A 19661-nucleotide genomic window follows, 5' to 3' on the forward strand; every position below is an offset into this window, starting at 1 on the left:
GAAGATTGCAACGTTATTAAAACACGTCTTGAACCATGTCACATAAATGCACCCGTGGTCTTAGACATATTTTAATATCGTTGAGATTTGGATTTGGGTCACATAAATGCGCACCCGAGTTTAAGAAGGTAATATTATTAAATGTCGGGCCTAAAGCAACTAGCGTATTGTTAACTTTGGAGGAGGCCATGAAATTCGTTAAATGGCACGTCCCGAGATCTAAAATATTTTTTACTATAATTAAGAGGGCCACGCAATATATGATATTGGTTTGGCACGACGCACCTCATTTGTTTTAAAGCCAACCTAAAAGAATTATGATTTTCTATTAAGTATTGTCTCTAAAAGGGCCCTAATTAATTAGCATTGTTAATAAACCATCATTAAAAGTATTACACCACAACATTAAATAAAAAAAACTTTAATAAACAACCTAGTATCTTTAGCAGATTGGGCTTCAAAATCAGCCCAAAAGAAGGAGAATTGTTTAACCTTACAAAAGGGGAAGGGCTGTCTGACGCTGGGCCTTAAGCAGATTCAGGCCCAGATCTTGTTCAAATAGAGGCTGTCACATTTAGGATCCTAAACGAGCCTAGATCCCATACTGATTTTATTTAAATCTCAGCCTACTGATTTTAACTCACAACGAGCTCAATTATTGGTGATCACATAATCATTTCTAAATTCATGCTAATTTCATCATGCTAACTTTGAATCATCACAGGCGTATTCACTGATTCATACATGGTTAACCAAACATGCTGAATCTGTCACACAATTAACATGAGTAAAACAAATTCATTTTTGGCAGACACTTCAATTCAAATCTATTGTGGCTAAGCAACACACATTGATTGTTTGACGAAACAAAAGCAAATTTGTTGAAACTGAACTCAAGAGTATTTGAATTGGCACTACTGATGAATTATCTCTTCATTTTTAATGACCTACGTGTTAGGTAACTTCTGAATCTCGATTTGGAATACACCAGTGATACTAGAATACGTAAAACCACGCCTTAAAGTCTTCGTCGAACTGCGAATTCCTTAATTGAATTGCAGCTCTTCAACAACACTCGTATCTCATAGATACTCTAATGTAGAGTGTTGGATGAGTAATTCCAGTTAATATAAGTTCTAAAGTACTGATTATTTATAGGAAATTAAAATACACTAGGACTAAACTAATGAAGCAATATACAGACAATTCTAGTTTGAACAGTCCAATTATACAAACGATACAAAGTTTCAAATAAACGTGACTGCTTTACACCTTTAAATCAAAACAAAATAGAAGAAATTCAGAGATCAACCCAAAACAACACTTTATCATTTAATCCCCAAATCAGATCTACATTGATCCTTTACAGTTCACACGAGATCAAGGGGAGTACCTGGAAATCAGTTACAATGGAAGAAGAAGAAGAGATCAGCCACAACAATGCAACAGTAGCAACAACAAACAATAACACCAACAGGTTGACAATCAACAACAACAAACATGGCCAAGCTCAAGACCAAACCACAGTCACAAAGCCCAGGAAGAAAGAAGCTTAACCAAAACACTGAATCTACTAGAAATTATACTAGGCAGTCATAGGACACCTTTCATCAATTCAGATAATACCCAGCCCCCTCGAGTAAATCCCCAATTATCTTCAAATGCCCTGAATATCCAAGCACAGAATAGGAGCAGAAAGATTTGAACTACTTCTACTCTTGAGATCAATGTAACAGTGTGAGAAGATTGTCTAAAGCACTCTCTCAAACTCTTAAGGTTTCGAAGTGTAGAAGAATTAAACTTTAAAAGCTCTCAAGAAAACTGATTCTCAAACCCTCTCTATGAGTTCCAGTTCTCAGAAACTGATTCAGGAAACAAGACTCTCTCAAAGACTGAACCCCCAAAAGAAAAGACCAAGACCCCTAATTCTTTCTTATGTCCCTCCATCTTATACCCAAACACTGACCCTCCCAGCCTGTAATGACACTAGGCAGAATTAAGAAACTAATTTTGCCCATGATACCTTTAGAACTCCACTAGAATATATTTTTTTTCATTATCCCTTGTCTTTTCCTTATTTAATGTTCAAGCAGGTATGTGCAACATATTTTAACCAATCCCTTTTAAGCCTTCCATACCATTATGTTTTGTTCCCCATTAATACTAAACAAATGCATTAGTTTAATGTTACATTAGTGCTTTACTGACAGCCCACTTAGCAAGACCATTTTTAAACTTTTAAGTCCCAAATTATCCCCTGAAACCCCTGTGATTACTGTCCTACCCCGATCACTTTAAACCTGTATGAAACCTCAGCTATAGCCAATTTAAGCATATCGATTGACTAATTAGATACATGAAACTAACTCCCAATCAACAACATTAAGACAATTTCAACAGGTTAGATTCATATCAGAACAAGCTTAACAGAACAAACAAGCAGATTTGAATCATTAAACTTAATCATCAATTGCACTCAAATCAAATCCAACAACATTTCAACCAAAACGGGGATTCAATGATTCAGGACAATAGTCAGACTGGACTATTAAGGTCAAGAAATTGATTCATACAGATGCATGCGAGTAAGCTATCTATATCAGGAACAAATACAACTCTAACTTAACCTCGAACAAAATGCTGGAACAACAAGTATAATGGCTATGAGCCCTAAGGCTAAAAATACCAAGGTCGGAAGATAAAACAACAACCAATAACTTGAGGAGAACAACTGAACTATATACATGAATGGGTCAATCGACGAGACCATTTAATTGATTCAACATATGCCAATCGACCAAGATGAGAAAAACTGGACCAGAAAAAAAAAGGCCCGGAAGAGGAGGAGGATTAATTGACCTAAATGATGAACTAATCAGTCAGAAATAAAACAACAACAAAAGAAAAAGGCAAACAAAAAGAAATACCTCGAAACTTCAGACCAAACCCAATCCATTTCAGTATGAACTTCGTCTTGAAACTTAGAAGCCAAAACTGACCTTAATCGAGTGTTCTCGACTGAGAACACTCGACTAAAGTCGGTTAAGACCTCAAACCTTTAACTTCGTACACAGTCTGAAGCTGGTTCCTCTAGGGTTTGCCTTCGATTTAAAATTCGAAAGGCTCTAATAAGATTTGGACAGAACCTGGGTGGGATTTGGGATGGGGGTAGCTAGGTGGTTTAGTGGTGTAACTTTAGGACTGATTGGGTAGGTTTGAGGTTTGAGGTCTTGACTTCGATCTGAGATTCGAAGCAGTCAGCCATGTTTCGAGGGTGATGGTTAGAGGGGTTAGGTTGGGGAGGTCGAGGGGAAGCTGTGGTGTAATTTTGGTGGTCATTGGACGGATTAGGGTTTGGTTCGATTCTTCGATCTAAGATTTGAAATATTGGGTACTGATTCGAGGAAAACTGATACGGGATTTGGAAAGAGGACGTTGTGGGGAGGCTATGGTGTAATTTTGGGGCTGTTTGGACCACCAAAACCGCCGTGAGGCGATTTCCAGTGGGCGGAGGGCGGTGGTTGAAGGCGGAGGGTGTTGGGCCTGTCTCTAGGTTAGAGACGAAGGCGAAGGGGGGTATGGCTTTGGGGTAGGGGTGAGGGTTTAGGGTATATGAAATTGGCGAATTAATTTGGGTCGTTGGATAATTTGAATCCAATGGCTCAGATTAATTCATAAGACAAAACGAGGTCGTTTGGAGTAGTACTGGGCGGTCCGGGTATTGGAGTGACGGGTCGGGGTTGGGTTGGGTCAAGGCTTTGGGACCGTTTGATCAAGTTAATTTCAACGGTCCAGATTAAAACGCCTGAAACGACGTCGTTTGGTTGAGGTTGGAGACGGGTCTGGGCTGGTTGGGCCAGTTTTGAACGGGTTTGGACGGTTTTTCTGATGGGTTTGGACTGGTTTCATGTTTGGGCTGGGGTTTTTTGGCCCAGATCTTGTTTCCTCTCTTTTATTAGTTCTCTCTTTATTTTCTTTTCTTTTGAAACTAATCTTCAAAATTAAAATCCTAAAAATCCTAATTTAAATTGTAAAACCAAATTTAACTTAAAATGCTAATTAACTCTTAAAAACAAATATCACACAAAATTAAATACAAAGATAATCACACAATTTTCCATTAACCCCTAAAAATGCGAAGTACGTTATTTTTCGATTTTTTATTTTCATAAAATAAATTACTATTTAATTAATCCTAAATTGTAAATGCAAATGCAACACATATATTTTGTATTTTTCTTAATTAAAGTAAAAATGAACATGCACAGAAAAGTACAAATAAATCACAAGCAACGCAAAACTATTTTATTTTGAATATTTTTTTGGAGTAGTTCTTGTAGGGCAAAAATCACGTGCTCACAGCCCCTAAATCACAGAGCGCCTTAGCAAAGGCAAAATTCCCAATAGTGCATGGAACTGTAAAGCTACCTGGATCAGACAGCTTTTCAGCAATAGGTCTCGTCACCACTGCACTACAGGTCTGAGTAAGTGTAACCGTAGCCAAGTCTTGAAAATCAAATTTCCGGGACATCAAGTCCTTCATCATTTTTGCGTACCCAGGCATCTCCTTTAAAGCTTCAATCAATGGAATATTTAACTGGATTTGTTTGAGCATTTCAAAGAACTTTTTATACTGCTCCTCCTTTTGATGCTTGGCCAGCCTCTGTGGAAAGGGTGCAGGAGGTCTCTTCTTCCCAATCACTTGGGACTTCTCTTTATCAAATTCTATTTCAACTACTGGCTCTTCAACTGGCTCAGCTACTTTCTCGGTCTCCTGCTGAATGTTCTTGTCTTCCTGAGCAGGCTGGACTGTCACTTCTGTCAGTATCGTAGACTCATCCAGCTCAATGGGCACTGTAATGAATGTCTCAGCCTGTATATTTTCTCGAGCTCTCTCTTGTTCTACATCTAGATCCCTGCCATTACGGAGACTTACCGCCATCAGCTGCTTTGGGCCTTGATCTTTTGGATTAATCTGGTGTCTGCAGGTAATGTCCCCTGAGGACGATTGTTCAGAGACAATGAAATTTGGCCCAATTGCACTTCAATATTTTTGATTGCTGCGTCATGTGCATTACTCTTTCATTTATTTTTGCATTGGACCCAAAAACCTGCTGCATCATTGCTTCAAGTCTCGTGAACCCATTTTCTTGCCTTCCACCATGTTGTTGCTGAGGTGGGGGATACCCTTGCTGCTGATTGTTGTACCCCTGTGGCCTTGGATAAGGTGCCATATTGTTGGTAGGTCTCATACCTCCCATGTTTCCAGCGTTGTACTGTGGCTGAGGTGGTCTGTATGACTGCTGAGTTTGCTGACCCCAGTTCTGATTGCCCTGTCTCTAGCCTCCATAGTTTGACACATAGTTCATGTCTTCAGGGTGCTGCTGATGATGATCATGTTCTGCATTCCAAGGATTACCAACTGGCTGACTAATGCAAGATGTGCACAAGCCCACATTGGTAGTATCTACAATGTGCACTTGTTGTTTCTTCCCTGATTCCTCCACCTTTTTGGTGAGTATGCCCATCTGTGTCAAAAGGGTCGCCACATTTTCAGCCATGGAATTTGATGGGTCAAAAGGCACTGAGTGTACCACTGGAGTGATAGGTGCATTCCTCGTCGTTCACCCCGAATTCTGAGCCATTTTGTCAAATAGACTCTGACCTTCTCTCCAAGTTTTGCTCAAAAATGCCCCACCAGCTGAGGCATCTACAATGTTCTTCATGCTATCTGACAGTCCCATGTAAAACCGTTGTCCCAACATCTGATCTGGAATACCATGGTGTGGACATATAACCAACATTCCTTTAAACCGGCTCCATGTCTCATGCAGTGTCTCCATTGGTTTCTGTTTAAAGCTCACGATCTCATCAATTTGTTGAGCTGTTTTGTTGGGCGGGTGGAACTTGATGTGAAATTGCTTGACTAACTCATCCCAAGTTTCTATAGAGTTTATGGGGAGTGAGTTTAGCCAGACCTGAGTAGCTCCTGTCACCGAGAATGGAAATAATAATAGCCTAATTGCTTCCGAAGTTACGGTGGGTTGCCTTTGAATTTTGCAAATCGATAGGAAGTTCTTCAAGTGCTGCTGAGGATCTTCGGCTGGTGTCCCAGAAAATAGTCCCTTGTTTTGCAGCAAGTGCAGCATGTTGTTCGTGATCTGGAACGATTCAGCTTGTATCGCGGGCACAACAATGACAGTGGCTAGATTGTCAGTTGTGGGTTGTGCCCAGTCATATAGTGCAGCCTCAGGCACAGGAGGTGCCATATCTCTGACGTTTCCGTTGACGCTGTCTACGTCACCCATGTCAATTTCGAGTTTGTGTGTTTGATGAGGTTGTTGAAGTCTTTTGTTGGCACGGTTCAATATCCGGAATGTTTTCTCGGGGTCTGAGAGTCCTTCAAGTAATTCTTCAGTCCTCGTAGAGTTTCTAGGCATACACCTGTGCAACCACGTCAACAACCGTCAAAATTTTCAATTAAAACTTGATGTAGAGAAAACTGACTACACTAAAAAAATTTGTATTTCTATCAATGGTAATTGATAATTCCGTTAACTCCCCGGCAACGGCGCCAAAATTTGATCACGCCCAACTATGCCTTATAAAAAGGACCTTGCGAACGTTGCAAATATAACCTGAGTATTCCGCCCAGAGTCAAATCCACAGAGAGTTAACCTATCAATCACTATCTTTAGACCCACTAAACTCTTGAGAGCCAATTTCCCCAAACGTTTGAATCGCAGTTGATGGTGTCTTTAATAACTAAAATTGCAAGTAAATAAACAGCTGTAAACTAAGGATGCTAAGGTTGTAAACAATAATGAGAAAACGCTAAGGTAATGACTTCCCCTATTGATGGAATCTCTTCTGTTTATGCTTCATATAACTTGACCAACACTTCTCTATCAACCATGAACGCTCATCTTACCGTAAATCTCTCCCGAGTAATCACAGTAATATACTCAATGCACTCTCCCGAGATACACTAGCTAGCTCTAATTAACACGGTTCACTTTAGATTGCACTCAAGGCTTCGTTATCCCTAATCCCGCCTTTAAACCCGCAGTTATAGATCCCTCTTATACTTTGGGAGTGGTGTTGTTCAACAATAACCTAAATATGCACTCTCTCCCGAGTTATGCACACTAAATAGGCACAGCTAATTGAGGATCCTGTCAATTAACTACAACATACACAAAGTTGAACAAATAAAGATTGAGACTAGCAATTTGTATTCACATAAACAAGAAGTTCATCCCCCAATAGGTTCCATCAAAACCTTAGACAAAGGATTTAGCTACTCATAACTATGGGTAAACAAACTAAAACAATATTCATCATAAAACTTGCAAGAAAAATAAAGAAAAGAAAGATGTTTTGGGTGATCTCTCACAATTGTTCTTCTTGCCAAAATACTCTCTAAAATAATACATGCCTCTCTTGGGCGGAGTCTAGTGTTTCAAATAGGGTTTTGGGCTAAAAATCCCGTGTTTTGCACTTTAGTCCCTGAAGTTCTCCGCCTCCGCCGTGGTTCTGCCGCGGTCAAACCGCGGCCAAACATGCTCTCTGATTCTCACTTTGTCTGCAGCCCTCTTCTACCACGGTTCTGCCGCAGTCGCGGTGGAACCGCGGCAATCCTCTTTTGGTTCTGACTTGAGCTGTTTCGCGTGGTTTACTTGACGGAATTTTACGATCGGCTTCTTTTTCTCCATATTTGATCCCAAAAGTACTCCATAGCCTTCTCTGGTCATATATAACCTGCAAAGCATGAAAAACACTAATAAGAGCATTTTGTTATCACTTTTATCATCCAAACTATACAAGATAGTGGTTATTTAGGGCCTAATTATAGTTAAATTCACTTATTATCAATATCCTATATATGCAATCCTCTTTAATATTTTTTTTTTTTTTTGTATTCAACATGTAATTTTGACGTATCACTACGTACCACCAAGTTTTTTGCTAAAATTTAAACAATATACATATACAAATCGTCATTCGGTTCTTTCATGGAAACACGAAATCAATCGTAAGTTATGATCCTAGACTCCTAGTCTTTTTATCAATCTCTCCTTGTATAGAACAAGCTTAAATAACGGACGATGGGTTCAAACTTGCATTATAATAATATTTCATAACCGCACAAAGGATATGTGGATTCTAACTTGCGTTTGATTCTCTCCTCGTAATATGTTTGGAAATAATTGAGTTACGAGATCAAGAGAAAAAGAATACATTATTCATAATTAACACGTTATGAGTTCTAAGTTGAGAAAGTACAGTTCTAAATATATATTTACCTCTATGTAGACTTTCTTCTGCACATATAAATACTGGGTTTTGCCGAACCATTTCATGAATAAATCTCCAGCAATGATTTAGATTTAACCAGTTGGAGAAAATAAGAAAGAAAATTCTTGAAGAATATAATGTTCGCGATATTAAAAATATGTCCGTTTACATATGCACAGTTTAAAATACCATTTGAAGGGCAATGCACAATTTGGCAATTGATCAAATGTATAGAGTCACATTGGTTGAAATACCCCTGAGCTAGCTTTTGGAGTTGAGTTTGTCTTAATTTTTTTTTTTTAAATATGTACTGTTGCTCTCACTGGCCAAGTATTTTTTACTTCTTATACATCTGGACCCCCCCCCCCCTCTCTTCCTGTCATCCTAGCTAGGTGTCCTTTTAGAAAGTGACAATTACGCTTTACTGCATTTTATATGGGACTATTTAAGTACTAATTTCTCCTTCTCTCCTTTTGTTTTCTTTTTCTATTTGTCCACTTTAATGGATCAAATTGAGAAACTATATTTATAGACAATAAATTGTGTTGAGAAAATAAAATCAAAATCGAAAATAGCATTTCGGATTGAAAGGTATGCTGCCCCCAGATGTATAGAAAGGTATGCAAGAATCAATATTGAAGTACCTTCTGCCAGGTGTGTTGAAATGATCTAGACACCTACATATAGCTACTCACTTGTTTTCACATTACTACTAGTAAATCACACGAAGACAATTGGCTTTGCCTCGGTAGAATTCTAATTTTCAGTTTATTAAGAATGAATCTTGAGCCTAACTCAACCCCAAAAGCTAGCACGTGAGGTGAGAATTGTCCAAGATCATATAAGGAGACCAAGATATCTATATATAACCCACCAATGTGGGACATAACTCAACACCCCCCTCACGCCCAGGCCTACAACGGGAGCGTGGACAATATAAATGGGGGCCCAACATCGACAACAATAAATTAGGATGGACCTGGCTCTGATACCATGTTAAGAATGGACCTTGGGTCTAACTCAACCACAAAAGCTAGTTTGTGAGGTGAGGATTGCCCAAGACCATATAAGGAGACCAAGATACCCATAACCCACCGATGTGGGACACAACTCAACACAGTCAATTAGATTTCTTGAACTTGAACTTGATTGCTTGAAACTCGAAACTTGTAGAGAAATTTGCGGCGTCTGATCCACAAGCTCTCTTTTGCTTCTTGTTATCACTTTTGGTGTCTTTTCTAGGTTATGAAGACCCCTATTTATAGTTGTGGGAGGAAAGAGTTATGATAAGAACAAACTCTTTCCGACCAATCAAGTTGAAGTGTGACAAGGCCGCATTTGATTTGCCAGAACATGTCACTTGCACACGTGACACGATTTCATTAGCCTATTAATGTGACTTGACATGCCTTGTCATTTTGACGCGTGACATGATCTTATTGGCTCTTCTGCTTGACTTGTCGTGCCACATCATATGACACGTGGCACCAAACTGGGCCTCTAGGAAGATGACATCTTGGGCACAATGAAGTGGACTCATCACTTTAGTTCAATTAAATGGGCTAGCCTAATAGATTAAGAGTTATTTATTTAATCCATATATATTGGACATATATAATTAATTCAATTATACTAACACATAATACTTTTTGGACTAATATAACTTGAACTTAAAATATAGTCCAACTTGTTTTACGGATTAAATCTAACAAAATTTAATTATCTACACTATTTTCAGGTTTTAACTCAATATTGGCATAATATAGTTGCAAAGCAAGGTATCAGCCGAAGGTCTATCGGAAATAGTTTCTTTATCTCACGCCAAATAGAATAAGGTCTGCACAATATATTGCAATATCGTTCTCTGTTCTTTAGGCAGGAATTGATTCCTCTGATAATCTTCTTGAAACAAGCTATTAGAACTAGGTTACGCATATTTGTTAAGAATACCAAGTTATTAGCAAAAACAAACACCCTTAAACAATTTACAACAACAAATAAACCTAGTGTAATTTTACAAGTGAAATCTGAGTAGGATAGTGTATACGTAGATTTTACCCCCTACCTTATGAATATAGAAGGGTTGTTTCAGATAGACACTAAGCTCAAGGAAATCACAATCACAATAGTATTAAAAAAGAAATACGACAATGGAGAAACCACTAAACGCCCTTAAACAATTTCTTGAGACTAAAAAGGAAAACATGTCAATATTGCAAACAAGCTAAATGAACTTCTATTTTATTAATTTCAAACACAAATATTCAAAGACAGGTCTCCATTAGGTTATACAAAAGCCAACATGACCAAATAACAAATGAGGACAACATAAACATAACATGTTTTCTTTACTTAGATAATTCAGCAGAAAGGTTGTGGGCCAAAGAAGAAATAGTTGTAGGAGATACTCCTCTACTTCCACCTAAGTACCATTTCTTCATCATTTCTACAACATTTGCATTTTCCACTTTAATTTCAGAGTCTTCTTTACCTTCTGTTGCGAACGAAATCTGTTAAAGTCATAAACAAACATCAATCAGCCAAAATCAGAAACTGATTTAAAGGGCAGCGTGTGCAAAAGGCATCACGCGTCTACGCAGGATTCGAGGAAGGATCGCATCCCAAGGAGTATGATGTAGACAACCTACCCTAATGTAAACATTAGTAGTTGTTTCCACAGCTCGAACCCCTGACCTATAGGTCACATAAAGGCAGTTTTACCGTTGCTCCAAGGGGTGTGATGTAGATAGCCTATTCAAATGCAAGCATTAGTAGCTATTTACACGGCTTGAACCTCTGACCTATAGGTCTCACGGAGACAACTTTACCGTTGCTCCAAGGAGAGTAATGTAGACAGTCTGCCCTAATGCAAGCATTAGTAGCTGTCAAACCCCTGACTTGTAGGTCACACGGAGACAACTTTACCATCGCTCCAAGGGATGTGATTAAGATAACCTACCCTAATGCAAGGGTTAATAGCTATTTTCACAACTCGAACCCCTGATATAGGTCATACGGAGTCAACTTTACGTTGCTCCAAGGAGTGTGATGTAGAAAGCATACCCTAATATAAGCATTAGTAACTATTTTTACGGCTCAAACCCCTGACCTATAAGTCACACAAAGATAACTTTACTATACTCGAAAGCTCCCCTTTAGAATTAGAAAATGACTTGATGATATTAATTCATATGTATCTTACCTTTGCAATGCCAGAAGTAGCTGGAAAAGAATATGTTATAACTGAACTTTTCTTGAAATACTTAGACTGGAAAAATTCAACAATTTTCTCAAGTGCTTCTTCTTCCTCTTCTTCATATTTATCAACTTCAGCTAAACGGTCGCGTACAGCACTCTCTAGCTGCACTCCATATTGTGAACCTTTGATTTCTTTAATCACAACTACTCTCAAGAATTTATCAACTGGAGCTGCAAATTGACATTTAAACTATTTTATTTATACTCATTTATCTCTTTTTAGATTTTTATCTTAAAGTCGACAACCAGGGGCGGAGCTAGTAGCCCAGATACGGGTTCGGCGTAACTTTTGTTCTAATAGTATAATTGTATTAAGAAATTCATTGAATATAAAAAATTACTAGTAAGTTTAAAACCCAGTTATGACTCGTTTTGAAATTAAGAACTCATAAAATTAAAATCCTGGCTTCGCCTCTGTCGACAACTTATGAAAAACAAGAATATAAAGTCATTAGTGAAGATTTTACCATTAACAATAGCCTCAAAGAAGTCATCATTTTCAGTTAATTCAGTTCCTGTTTTGCCCTTCCACTGCTGCAAATGAGTCACAATTTCTGGATCCAAGTAAACTCCAATTGCAGTGAATTTAATTTGGAGAAAGTGTATCTCTATATCAGTTATTCCTGACAAAATATTTAGAACCAGTAAGATTAGTAACCCGAAAAATAAAAATATGTACCTTATACAACAGGTTAAAATTAATGTCAAAAATTCTTTACACTGCGTAAATAAGTTAAATCCAAATCAAAAGGTTACATCTTAAACTCTGAGGTAGCATTGTCATAGGCTTACATCTTTGTACAAAATTTTAACTAATCATCACAAAGGGATAATATATGTTACTAAATATAAAAACAAAATTTTTACAATTTACCATTCAAAAAAAAAAATTAGAACATGGACGACATGCAGCTCTAGAATAAAATAAAAAAAAAAAAGTAATCGGATGCACGAAGCATCTTGCGTTCACACAGGGTCCGATGAAGCACTGCACCCAGGAGTGTGACATAGACAATCTATCTTAACGCAAACATTAGTGGTAGATTCCACGGCTCGAATCCATGACCTATAGGTTATACCGAGACAACTTTATTGTTGTTCTAGGGCTCACCTTTGCAGCTCTAAAATAATGCAATAAAAATAAAGAAGTTGTGGTAAAAGTTTTTTTTACCATAGCCCATCAAAGATAAAGGCTTAGTGTTGATCATGAACTGAGAAGGAAAAGGAAATTCATCCATCATCACTTCGTTCTTTCCCACTGTATACACAAAAATTAAACATTTTTTAGAACAAATACATCAAGAATCTGTTTTACACAACAAATACAAAAGTAATAAAATAAAATTAGAAAAAACGAGAGAAACTTTTAAAATGGCTTACTCTTTATGTTGACTGAGAAAACTCAACAGAAGACTAGGTGATTTTGAGAATGAAATTGTGGAATTAAAAATATGAAAGTAAGAATGATAATAAGTATTTGTGTGGAATATATAAGGGGAAATTTATTAGGAGAACTTTTAGCTACCACTCAATCTACCTTCCAGCAATGAGACTTGTTAGGTACGAGTAGACATTTTTTTGGTCAAAAGAAAACAAGGTTGGCACGAATAATTAGAAAGGATGGTATGAATTTGTAAAATTTATAGCCTATAGTTTTTAGTTCCTAATGACATTTTTTTGGCAGTTATTAGTCAAATCAGTCATTAAGTTGAGGATAATTTGGTTGTGTGTTTCTCTCCTAATCAATGGTTTGAAATAAATAAATAAATGCACTCTGGTGCACAAAATATTTCGCACTCACGCAGGGTATGGGGAAGGGCCGCACTCTTAGATGTGGATAGCCTATTCTAATGCAAACATTAGTGGCTTGTGACACCCTAGGCAAATCTCACATCGACAAAACAAGGGAGAGATGCTGGGTATATAAGTAAACAAGTCCCAAACCATAGTGACGCGTTTTAAAGTCGTGCGAGCCTAGGCCCAAAGCAGATAATATACTAATGGGCTGGGCTGTTACATAGAGTTACTCTGCATGCAACCTTGAACGGTGATGGAGCAAACCTCAATGAGGATGCTGAGTCCCTAAGAGGAGATGTATGTGACACTCTAGACAAATCCCACATTAGCAAAACACGGAAGAGATGCTGTGTATATACGTAAATATGCCTCAAACCCTAGAGACGCGTAAGCCGTGCGGGCCTAGGCCCAAAGCAGACAATATCATTCATAGGTACCAATAAATAGTTCAGAAATAATTTTACCATTAAAATTAATTTTTCATAAAATACAAGAAAAGTTTTATTATATTGGGAAAAGGAAGTGTAATTAAATAAGACACAATGAGAATTGACCTCAGACTTATTATGTGTGAGATTTTTATTGGTACCACGAGACATTAAGTCTCGATAATCAACAATAATTCGTATTTACTTCTAATGCTACTTGACAGTTTATAAAAGAGATTCAAAAATTATTTTTCAAAAGCTTGTATAATAGAGAATTATTTTCTCATTGGGATATTTTACACCAGCATTCAAGGGTGAGGCATAATGCTTTAATGAAATTGATGAAAGTTTGGAGACTATCGTTCAAATTCAACATACATTAAAAATTAAAGAAATTATTAGCTACGTCATCTCATAAGTAAATTAGTACATAAATTAATAAATTCATAAAATATTATCAATATTAACCAAATACTACTAATATTAGCCAATTAGCTATTTGTAGCCAAAAAATATCAAATTTTTATTTTCTTTTGAGTGAGTATTATTGAAATAGAATTTGATGCATTTTAAGGAGGTTGAATTTCTGTTTTGGGATGATGTGGAGTTTTGAGGCGGTTTTGATTGAAAATTCGAAGTAAAAGATAAATAGAAAAAAAGATAATATGTATATCGCAATACATATCATTTCTTTATCACATATGTATCGTATGTGTATCAAATGTGTATCTACTGTATATATGTGAAGAAATTAGACAACTGTCTAACCGTGCACTAAGGGCTTGATCTATTTGTAGTTGCGTTAGTTAGTATAGTGTAATTAGTTATTAGTTAATTATGTTGATAGTGGAGGTTAGTTAGACCACTAGCAACAGCTGGCCAATTAGTTGTAACTTGTATATATTGGTGTAGCTAGCTCATTCATTTCACTATTCGATTGATAATACACAGAAAATTCTCCAAACTTCTGCATGTGTTTTCTTCTTTCATCTATGCTTTCTTCTGCTTCAATGTCAATCAAGATCTTAGTGAGTTTCTTCATGGTATCATAACGAGGTCTCGTCGATAAGGTCTAAGGATTGTTCTTTGCGGATTGAAGACGATCAAGAGATTCATCGACAATTTTTTGTAAGAAAACAATTCTTGGACTGAATTGTACCAAACCCTAGATTCACTTGTTAATTCTATTTTTGATTAACGATTCTTCACTGTATATATGAGTTCACTGAATTTGTTGTTGTATAAGCATGGCGATTGAGGATGTATCTGATTTAGGAACCTCTGTTCCAGCTCCGGTGGTGATTGATCATAATCATCCCCCGTATCTTCATCCTTCTAACGCCCCTAGGTCCTTATATGTTGGTATTCAGCTCACAGGGATGGAGAATTACACTTTATGGGATCGAGCAATGAGAGTTGCACTCCTAGGAAAAAATAAACTAGGTTTCATTGATGGTACAATCACTAGAGATATCTTTGGACTAGCTTTAGGATATCAGTGGGATCAGTGTAATGCAATAGTAGTTTCGTGGCTTACTGGAAATATGTGCCAAGAATTGCTAAGTGGAATTCTATTTCGTTCTAATGCACTCTTGGTTTGGAAGGAATTACAGGAGAGGTTCAATAAGGTGAATGGATCATGTTTGTACTCTCTTCACAAGGAGATCTTTACTTTGACTCAAGGAACATCATCTGTGTCAGTGTACCATTCAAGGTTAAAGGATTTATGGTATGAGTATGATTCAATGATGCCACCTCTTTCATGTGACTGTGAGAAATCAAAGGATTTTGTAGTGCATTTGTAATATCAGTGCCTATTACAGTTTTTAATGGGACTGAATGAAGGTTATAGTCAGGCAAGGAGTCAAATTCTAATGAAGTCTGAGGTGATTAATGTGAACCAAACATATGCCTTGATTGTTCAGGATGAGAGCCAAAAACCTGTGGCAGGAAGTAACTATGTTATAGCTGAAACCATGGAATCAACTGCATTATTCACAGCCAGAAACAATGTGCCTAAGCAGAAGAGAAATTGGGGTGTAGAATGTGATTATGTCATGAAAAAGGTCACACAAGGGATGGATGTTTCAAGCTGATGCATTGTGTTTATTGCAACAAGAAGGGTCATCTTAAGGAAAATTGTTACAAACTGATTGGGTATTCTGCAGGTTTCAAGTCCAAGGTCAGAGCTAATTGGTTGATGGGCATTCTCTGCAATTTGAGACTAGTGCAACCAATCAAGGGAACATCAATTCTTCCAACATTGTTGCACCAATGATCACACATGAGTAATACAATATGTTGCTCAACATGCTCAGTAAGGCTTCCACATCTGAAACAAGTGCAAATTTGGCAAGTAAGTATTTCCTTGTTAAAGATAATACAGTATATTGGATGGTAGATACAGGAGCTACAAATCACATGATAGGAAATGAACATTTGTTGTTGGATGATGGTAAAGTAGGAAGTGATGGAAATGTGCAAATGCCCATAGGAGAGTCTGCTAAAATAACAAAGATAGGAAACAGTCCTTTGGCAGGAGGTGATATCCTTAAGGATGTACTTAGTGTGCAAGTTTTAAATTCAATCTATTATTAGTGTCCAAATTGACCAAGGAACTGAATTGCTGTGCAATGTTCTTTTTTGAACACTTTATATTTCAGGATCTTTACACTGGGAAAGTGAAGGCAACTGGTAGTAGAGAAGATGATTTGTATGTACTAAGAAGACACCATAAGGAAGCTGGAATAAATAGAGCAAAGGCTATGGCAGTAGAGTAGATGAAAGAACCTGAGATTTGTCACAGGAGATTAGGCCATGTGCCTATAGCAGTTATTAGAAAAATTTATGGTTTTAGGAATAAAGATGCTTTTCAATTATAGCATTGTGATGTGTGTCCCTTGTCTAGGCAAACAAGATTACCATTCTATGTTAGTACTAGTAGAGTAGATGAATCTTTTGATTTGATACACATGGATGTATGGGGTCCTTATAAGGCCTCAACCTATAATGGAATGAATTACTTTTTAACATTAGTAGATGATCACACAAGATGGACATGGATTTTCTTAATGAGAGTGAAATCAGATGTGTCTGAGTTACTTAAAACATTCATTACAATGATTCTTAACTAATTTGGAAAGATGTTTAAATGTTTAGGTCAGATAATGGATATGAGTTTTTTAACATGTCTTGCAAGGAATTATTTGCACATCATGGGATTTTGCACTAGTGTTCTTGTCCTTATACTCCCCAACAGAATGGAGTGGTGGAGAGAAAACATGGGCACATCCTAAAAACAGCAAGAGCATTAGGTTCCAATCTAATTTGCCAATTCGATTCTGGGGCACATGTGTTGAAGCAGCAACATATATAATACACAGGGTACCATCTACCATCTTGAAAGGTAGATCTCCTTTTGAAATATTATATAACAGTCCACCTTCTTTGGCCCACATGAGGGTGATAGGTTGTCTCTGTTATGCAACTATTTTTCCAAAACATGATAAGTTTGGTCCAAGAGCAGTGAAATCAGTGTTGCTAGGATATGGTGTTCATCAGAAAGGATACAAGCTATTTGATCTATCTAATAAAGTGTGCTTTATTAGTAGAGATGTTATATTTCATGAAAGCATATTTCCTTTCCAGGATAATCATAAAAACCAAAGCTCCTAAAGTACTGACATTACAAAATTGCAGAGGTTTTGTGTAGTGGATGATTTAGATATTATAAGTAGAAGCATTTTGTATGATCAAGATGTTGCAGATTCTACTTCATAGCAGATTCCAGGTGCATCAGCAGATCTTGATAAAGAAAATCATGAATCTCAGGACCCTTATGAAGGTGTGACAGAATTTGTTGAAGACATAGAAGCAGTAGAAGAACATCAAATAACAGAATTGACTGAAAGAAGATCAGGAAGAACAACTAAGCCACCTATTTGGCTTAAAGACTATATGAGGACTGATAAACAATCAGGAGCACATGCTTGTTTGTACCCTATCTCAGATGTCATCGGTTATGACTTCTTATCCTCTAAGTATCAAAGTTTCATCACCAAATTCTCTGCAGACACTGAGCCTAAAAACTATGCAGAAGTAGTCAAGGATGCAAAATGGATAGAGCAATGCAGACAGAGATCAAGACATTGTAATATAATAAAACATGGACAGTGATGCATTTGCCACCAGGGAAGAAGGCTATTGGTTGTCGATGGGTATACAAGATCAAATATAAAGCTACAAGTGAAGTGGAAAGGCTTAAGGTAAGGTTGGTTTCCAAACGGTATAGCCAAAGAGAGGGACTTGATTATCAAGAAACATGCTCCCATGTTGTCAAGATGGTAACAGTGAGAACTGTTATTTCATTGGCAGCAATGTATAATTGGGACATTCATCAAATAGATGTATACACTGTATTTTTGCAAGGTTATTTAACTGAAGAAGTATATATGGAATTACCACAAGGGTTTGCTTGTGAGGGACAACATCAAGTTTGTCGACTTCTCAAATCACTGTATGGTCTTAAGCAAGCTTCTAGACAATGGAACATTAAGCTAACATCTACATTGACAACTTTTGGGTTCTATCAGAGTCACTTGGACTATTCCTTATTCACTAGAAAAGTCCAAGGCAAAATAGTAGTGGTCTAGTTTATGTTGATGACCTAATAATTACAGGAGATGATGCTGCCTTAATACAGAAGACTAAGGAGTACTTATAGCAAGTTTTTAAAATCAAGGACCTAGGGGAGCTTAAGTTTTTCTTAGGGATTGAATTTGCTAGAAGCAAAGAGGGAATTCTAATGCATCAAAGAAAATATGCATTAGAACTCATCTTAGATATAGGACTCCCAGGTTCAAAACCAGTGAGGGCATCTTTGGAGGTCAACAAGAAGCTTACAACATTGGAGTTTGACACTCAGTTTGGTATTGAAGATGTTAAAGTTCTTGATGATCCTAGTTCATATCAAAGATTGATTGGAAGACTTCTCTACCTCACTATGACTAGACCAGACATAGCATCTGCAGTGCAATGCTTGATCCAGTTCATGCATTGTCCTAATACATCACATATAGAGGTTGTCATCAAGGTGATCAAGTATATCAAGCAATCCTCAGGCATGAGGATACTAATGTCAGCAGATGTTTCCTCTCAACTCACAGCCTATTGTGATACTGATTGGGCCTCTTGCCCCAATATCAGGCGATTAGTAACTGGGTATTTGATTAAGTTTGGGAGCTCTTTGATCTCATGGAAGTTGAAGAAACAAATAACTATATCCAGAAGTTCAACTGAGGCTGAGTATCGAAGTTTGGAATCAACAGTTGCAAAAATAGTTTGGGTGACTGGTTTGTTTGAAGAATTGGGGGTGCATATGCAGAAACCTGTGTCTATGATGTGTGACAGTAAGTCTGCGATTCAAATAGCTGCTAATCCAGTGTTTCACAAGCGCACAAAGCATATTGATATAGACTGTCGCTTCATTAGCGAGAAGGTGCAACTTGGACTTGTTCATCTTTTACATCTTCTTTCTTCAGAACAACAGGCAGATATTCTCACTAAGGGTATGGGTGTCACCCAACATCATTATTTGTTGTCCAGTCTAGGCATGAAGAACATCTTCATGGCTCCTAGCTTGAGGGGATGTGTGAAGGAATTAGACAACTCCCTAACCGTGCACTAAGGGCTTGATCTGTTTTTAGTTGCGTTAGTTAGTGTAGTGTAATTAGTTATTAGTTAATTATGTTGATAGTGGAGGTTAGTTAGACAGTTGGCAACAGCTGACCAATTAGTTGTAACTTGTATATATAGGTGTAGCTAGCTTATTCATTTCACTATTCAATTGATAATACACAGAAAATTCTCCAAACTTCTGCA

At 37.3% G+C, this 19661-nt stretch overlaps 2 protein-coding genes across 3 annotated transcripts; both read right to left on the reverse strand.

Moving 5' to 3' along the window:
- Nucleotides 1-4348: 4348 nt before the first annotated feature.
- LOC138868273 (uncharacterized) lies at nt 4349-5261 on the reverse strand. Its single transcript, XM_070145815.1, has 2 exons — nt 5044-5261; nt 4349-4982 (listed from the first exon to the last, which is right to left on the reverse strand). The coding sequence occupies exons 1-2, from the start codon at nt 5259-5261 to the stop codon at nt 4349-4351; spliced, it is 852 nt and encodes a 283-aa protein (XP_070001916.1).
- Nucleotides 5262-10523: 5262 nt separating this feature from the next.
- LOC104249627 (chalcone isomerase-like protein 2) lies at nt 10524-13169 on the reverse strand. 2 transcript variants are annotated; one of them, XM_070174249.1, is made up of 6 exons: nt 12937-13033; nt 12728-12814; nt 12024-12179; nt 11501-11727; nt 10947-11049; nt 10524-10808 (listed from the first exon to the last, which is right to left on the reverse strand). In XM_070174249.1, coding segments are annotated over exons 1-5 (528 nt in total). In that variant the 5' UTR covers nt 12938-13033; the 3' UTR covers nt 10524-10808; nt 10947-10992. The 2 variants fall into 2 exon arrangements, with proteins under 2 accessions (XP_070030350.1, XP_009804396.1); XM_009806094.2 differs by lacking the exon at nt 10947-11049 and having other exon boundaries at nt 12937-13169.
- Nucleotides 13170-19661: the final 6492 nt, after the last annotated feature.

This window comes from Nicotiana sylvestris, chromosome 5, assembly GCF_000393655.2.
Source record: "Nicotiana sylvestris chromosome 5, ASM39365v2, whole genome shotgun sequence".
Classification (NCBI taxonomy): Eukaryota; Viridiplantae; Streptophyta; class Magnoliopsida; order Solanales; family Solanaceae; genus Nicotiana; species Nicotiana sylvestris.

Coding starts and splice junctions, on each gene's coding strand:
- LOC138868273 (XM_070145815.1), bottom strand. CDS start 5,261: ATGGGAGGTATGAGACCTACCAACAATATGGCACCTTATCCAAGGCCA. Junction 4,983..5,043: donor CAGCAATCAAAAATATTGAA/GTGCAATTGGGC, acceptor CATTACCTGCAG/ACACCAGATTAATCCAAAAG.
- LOC104249627 (XM_009806094.2), bottom strand. Junction 11,728..12,023: donor CTTTGAGGCTATTGTTAATG/GTAAAATCTTCA, acceptor GTCAATTTGCAG/CTCCAGTTGATAAATTCTTG. Junction 10,809..11,500: donor CTACTTCTGGCATTGCAAAG/GTAAGATACATA, acceptor TGACTTTAACAG/ATTTCGTTCGCAACAGAAGG.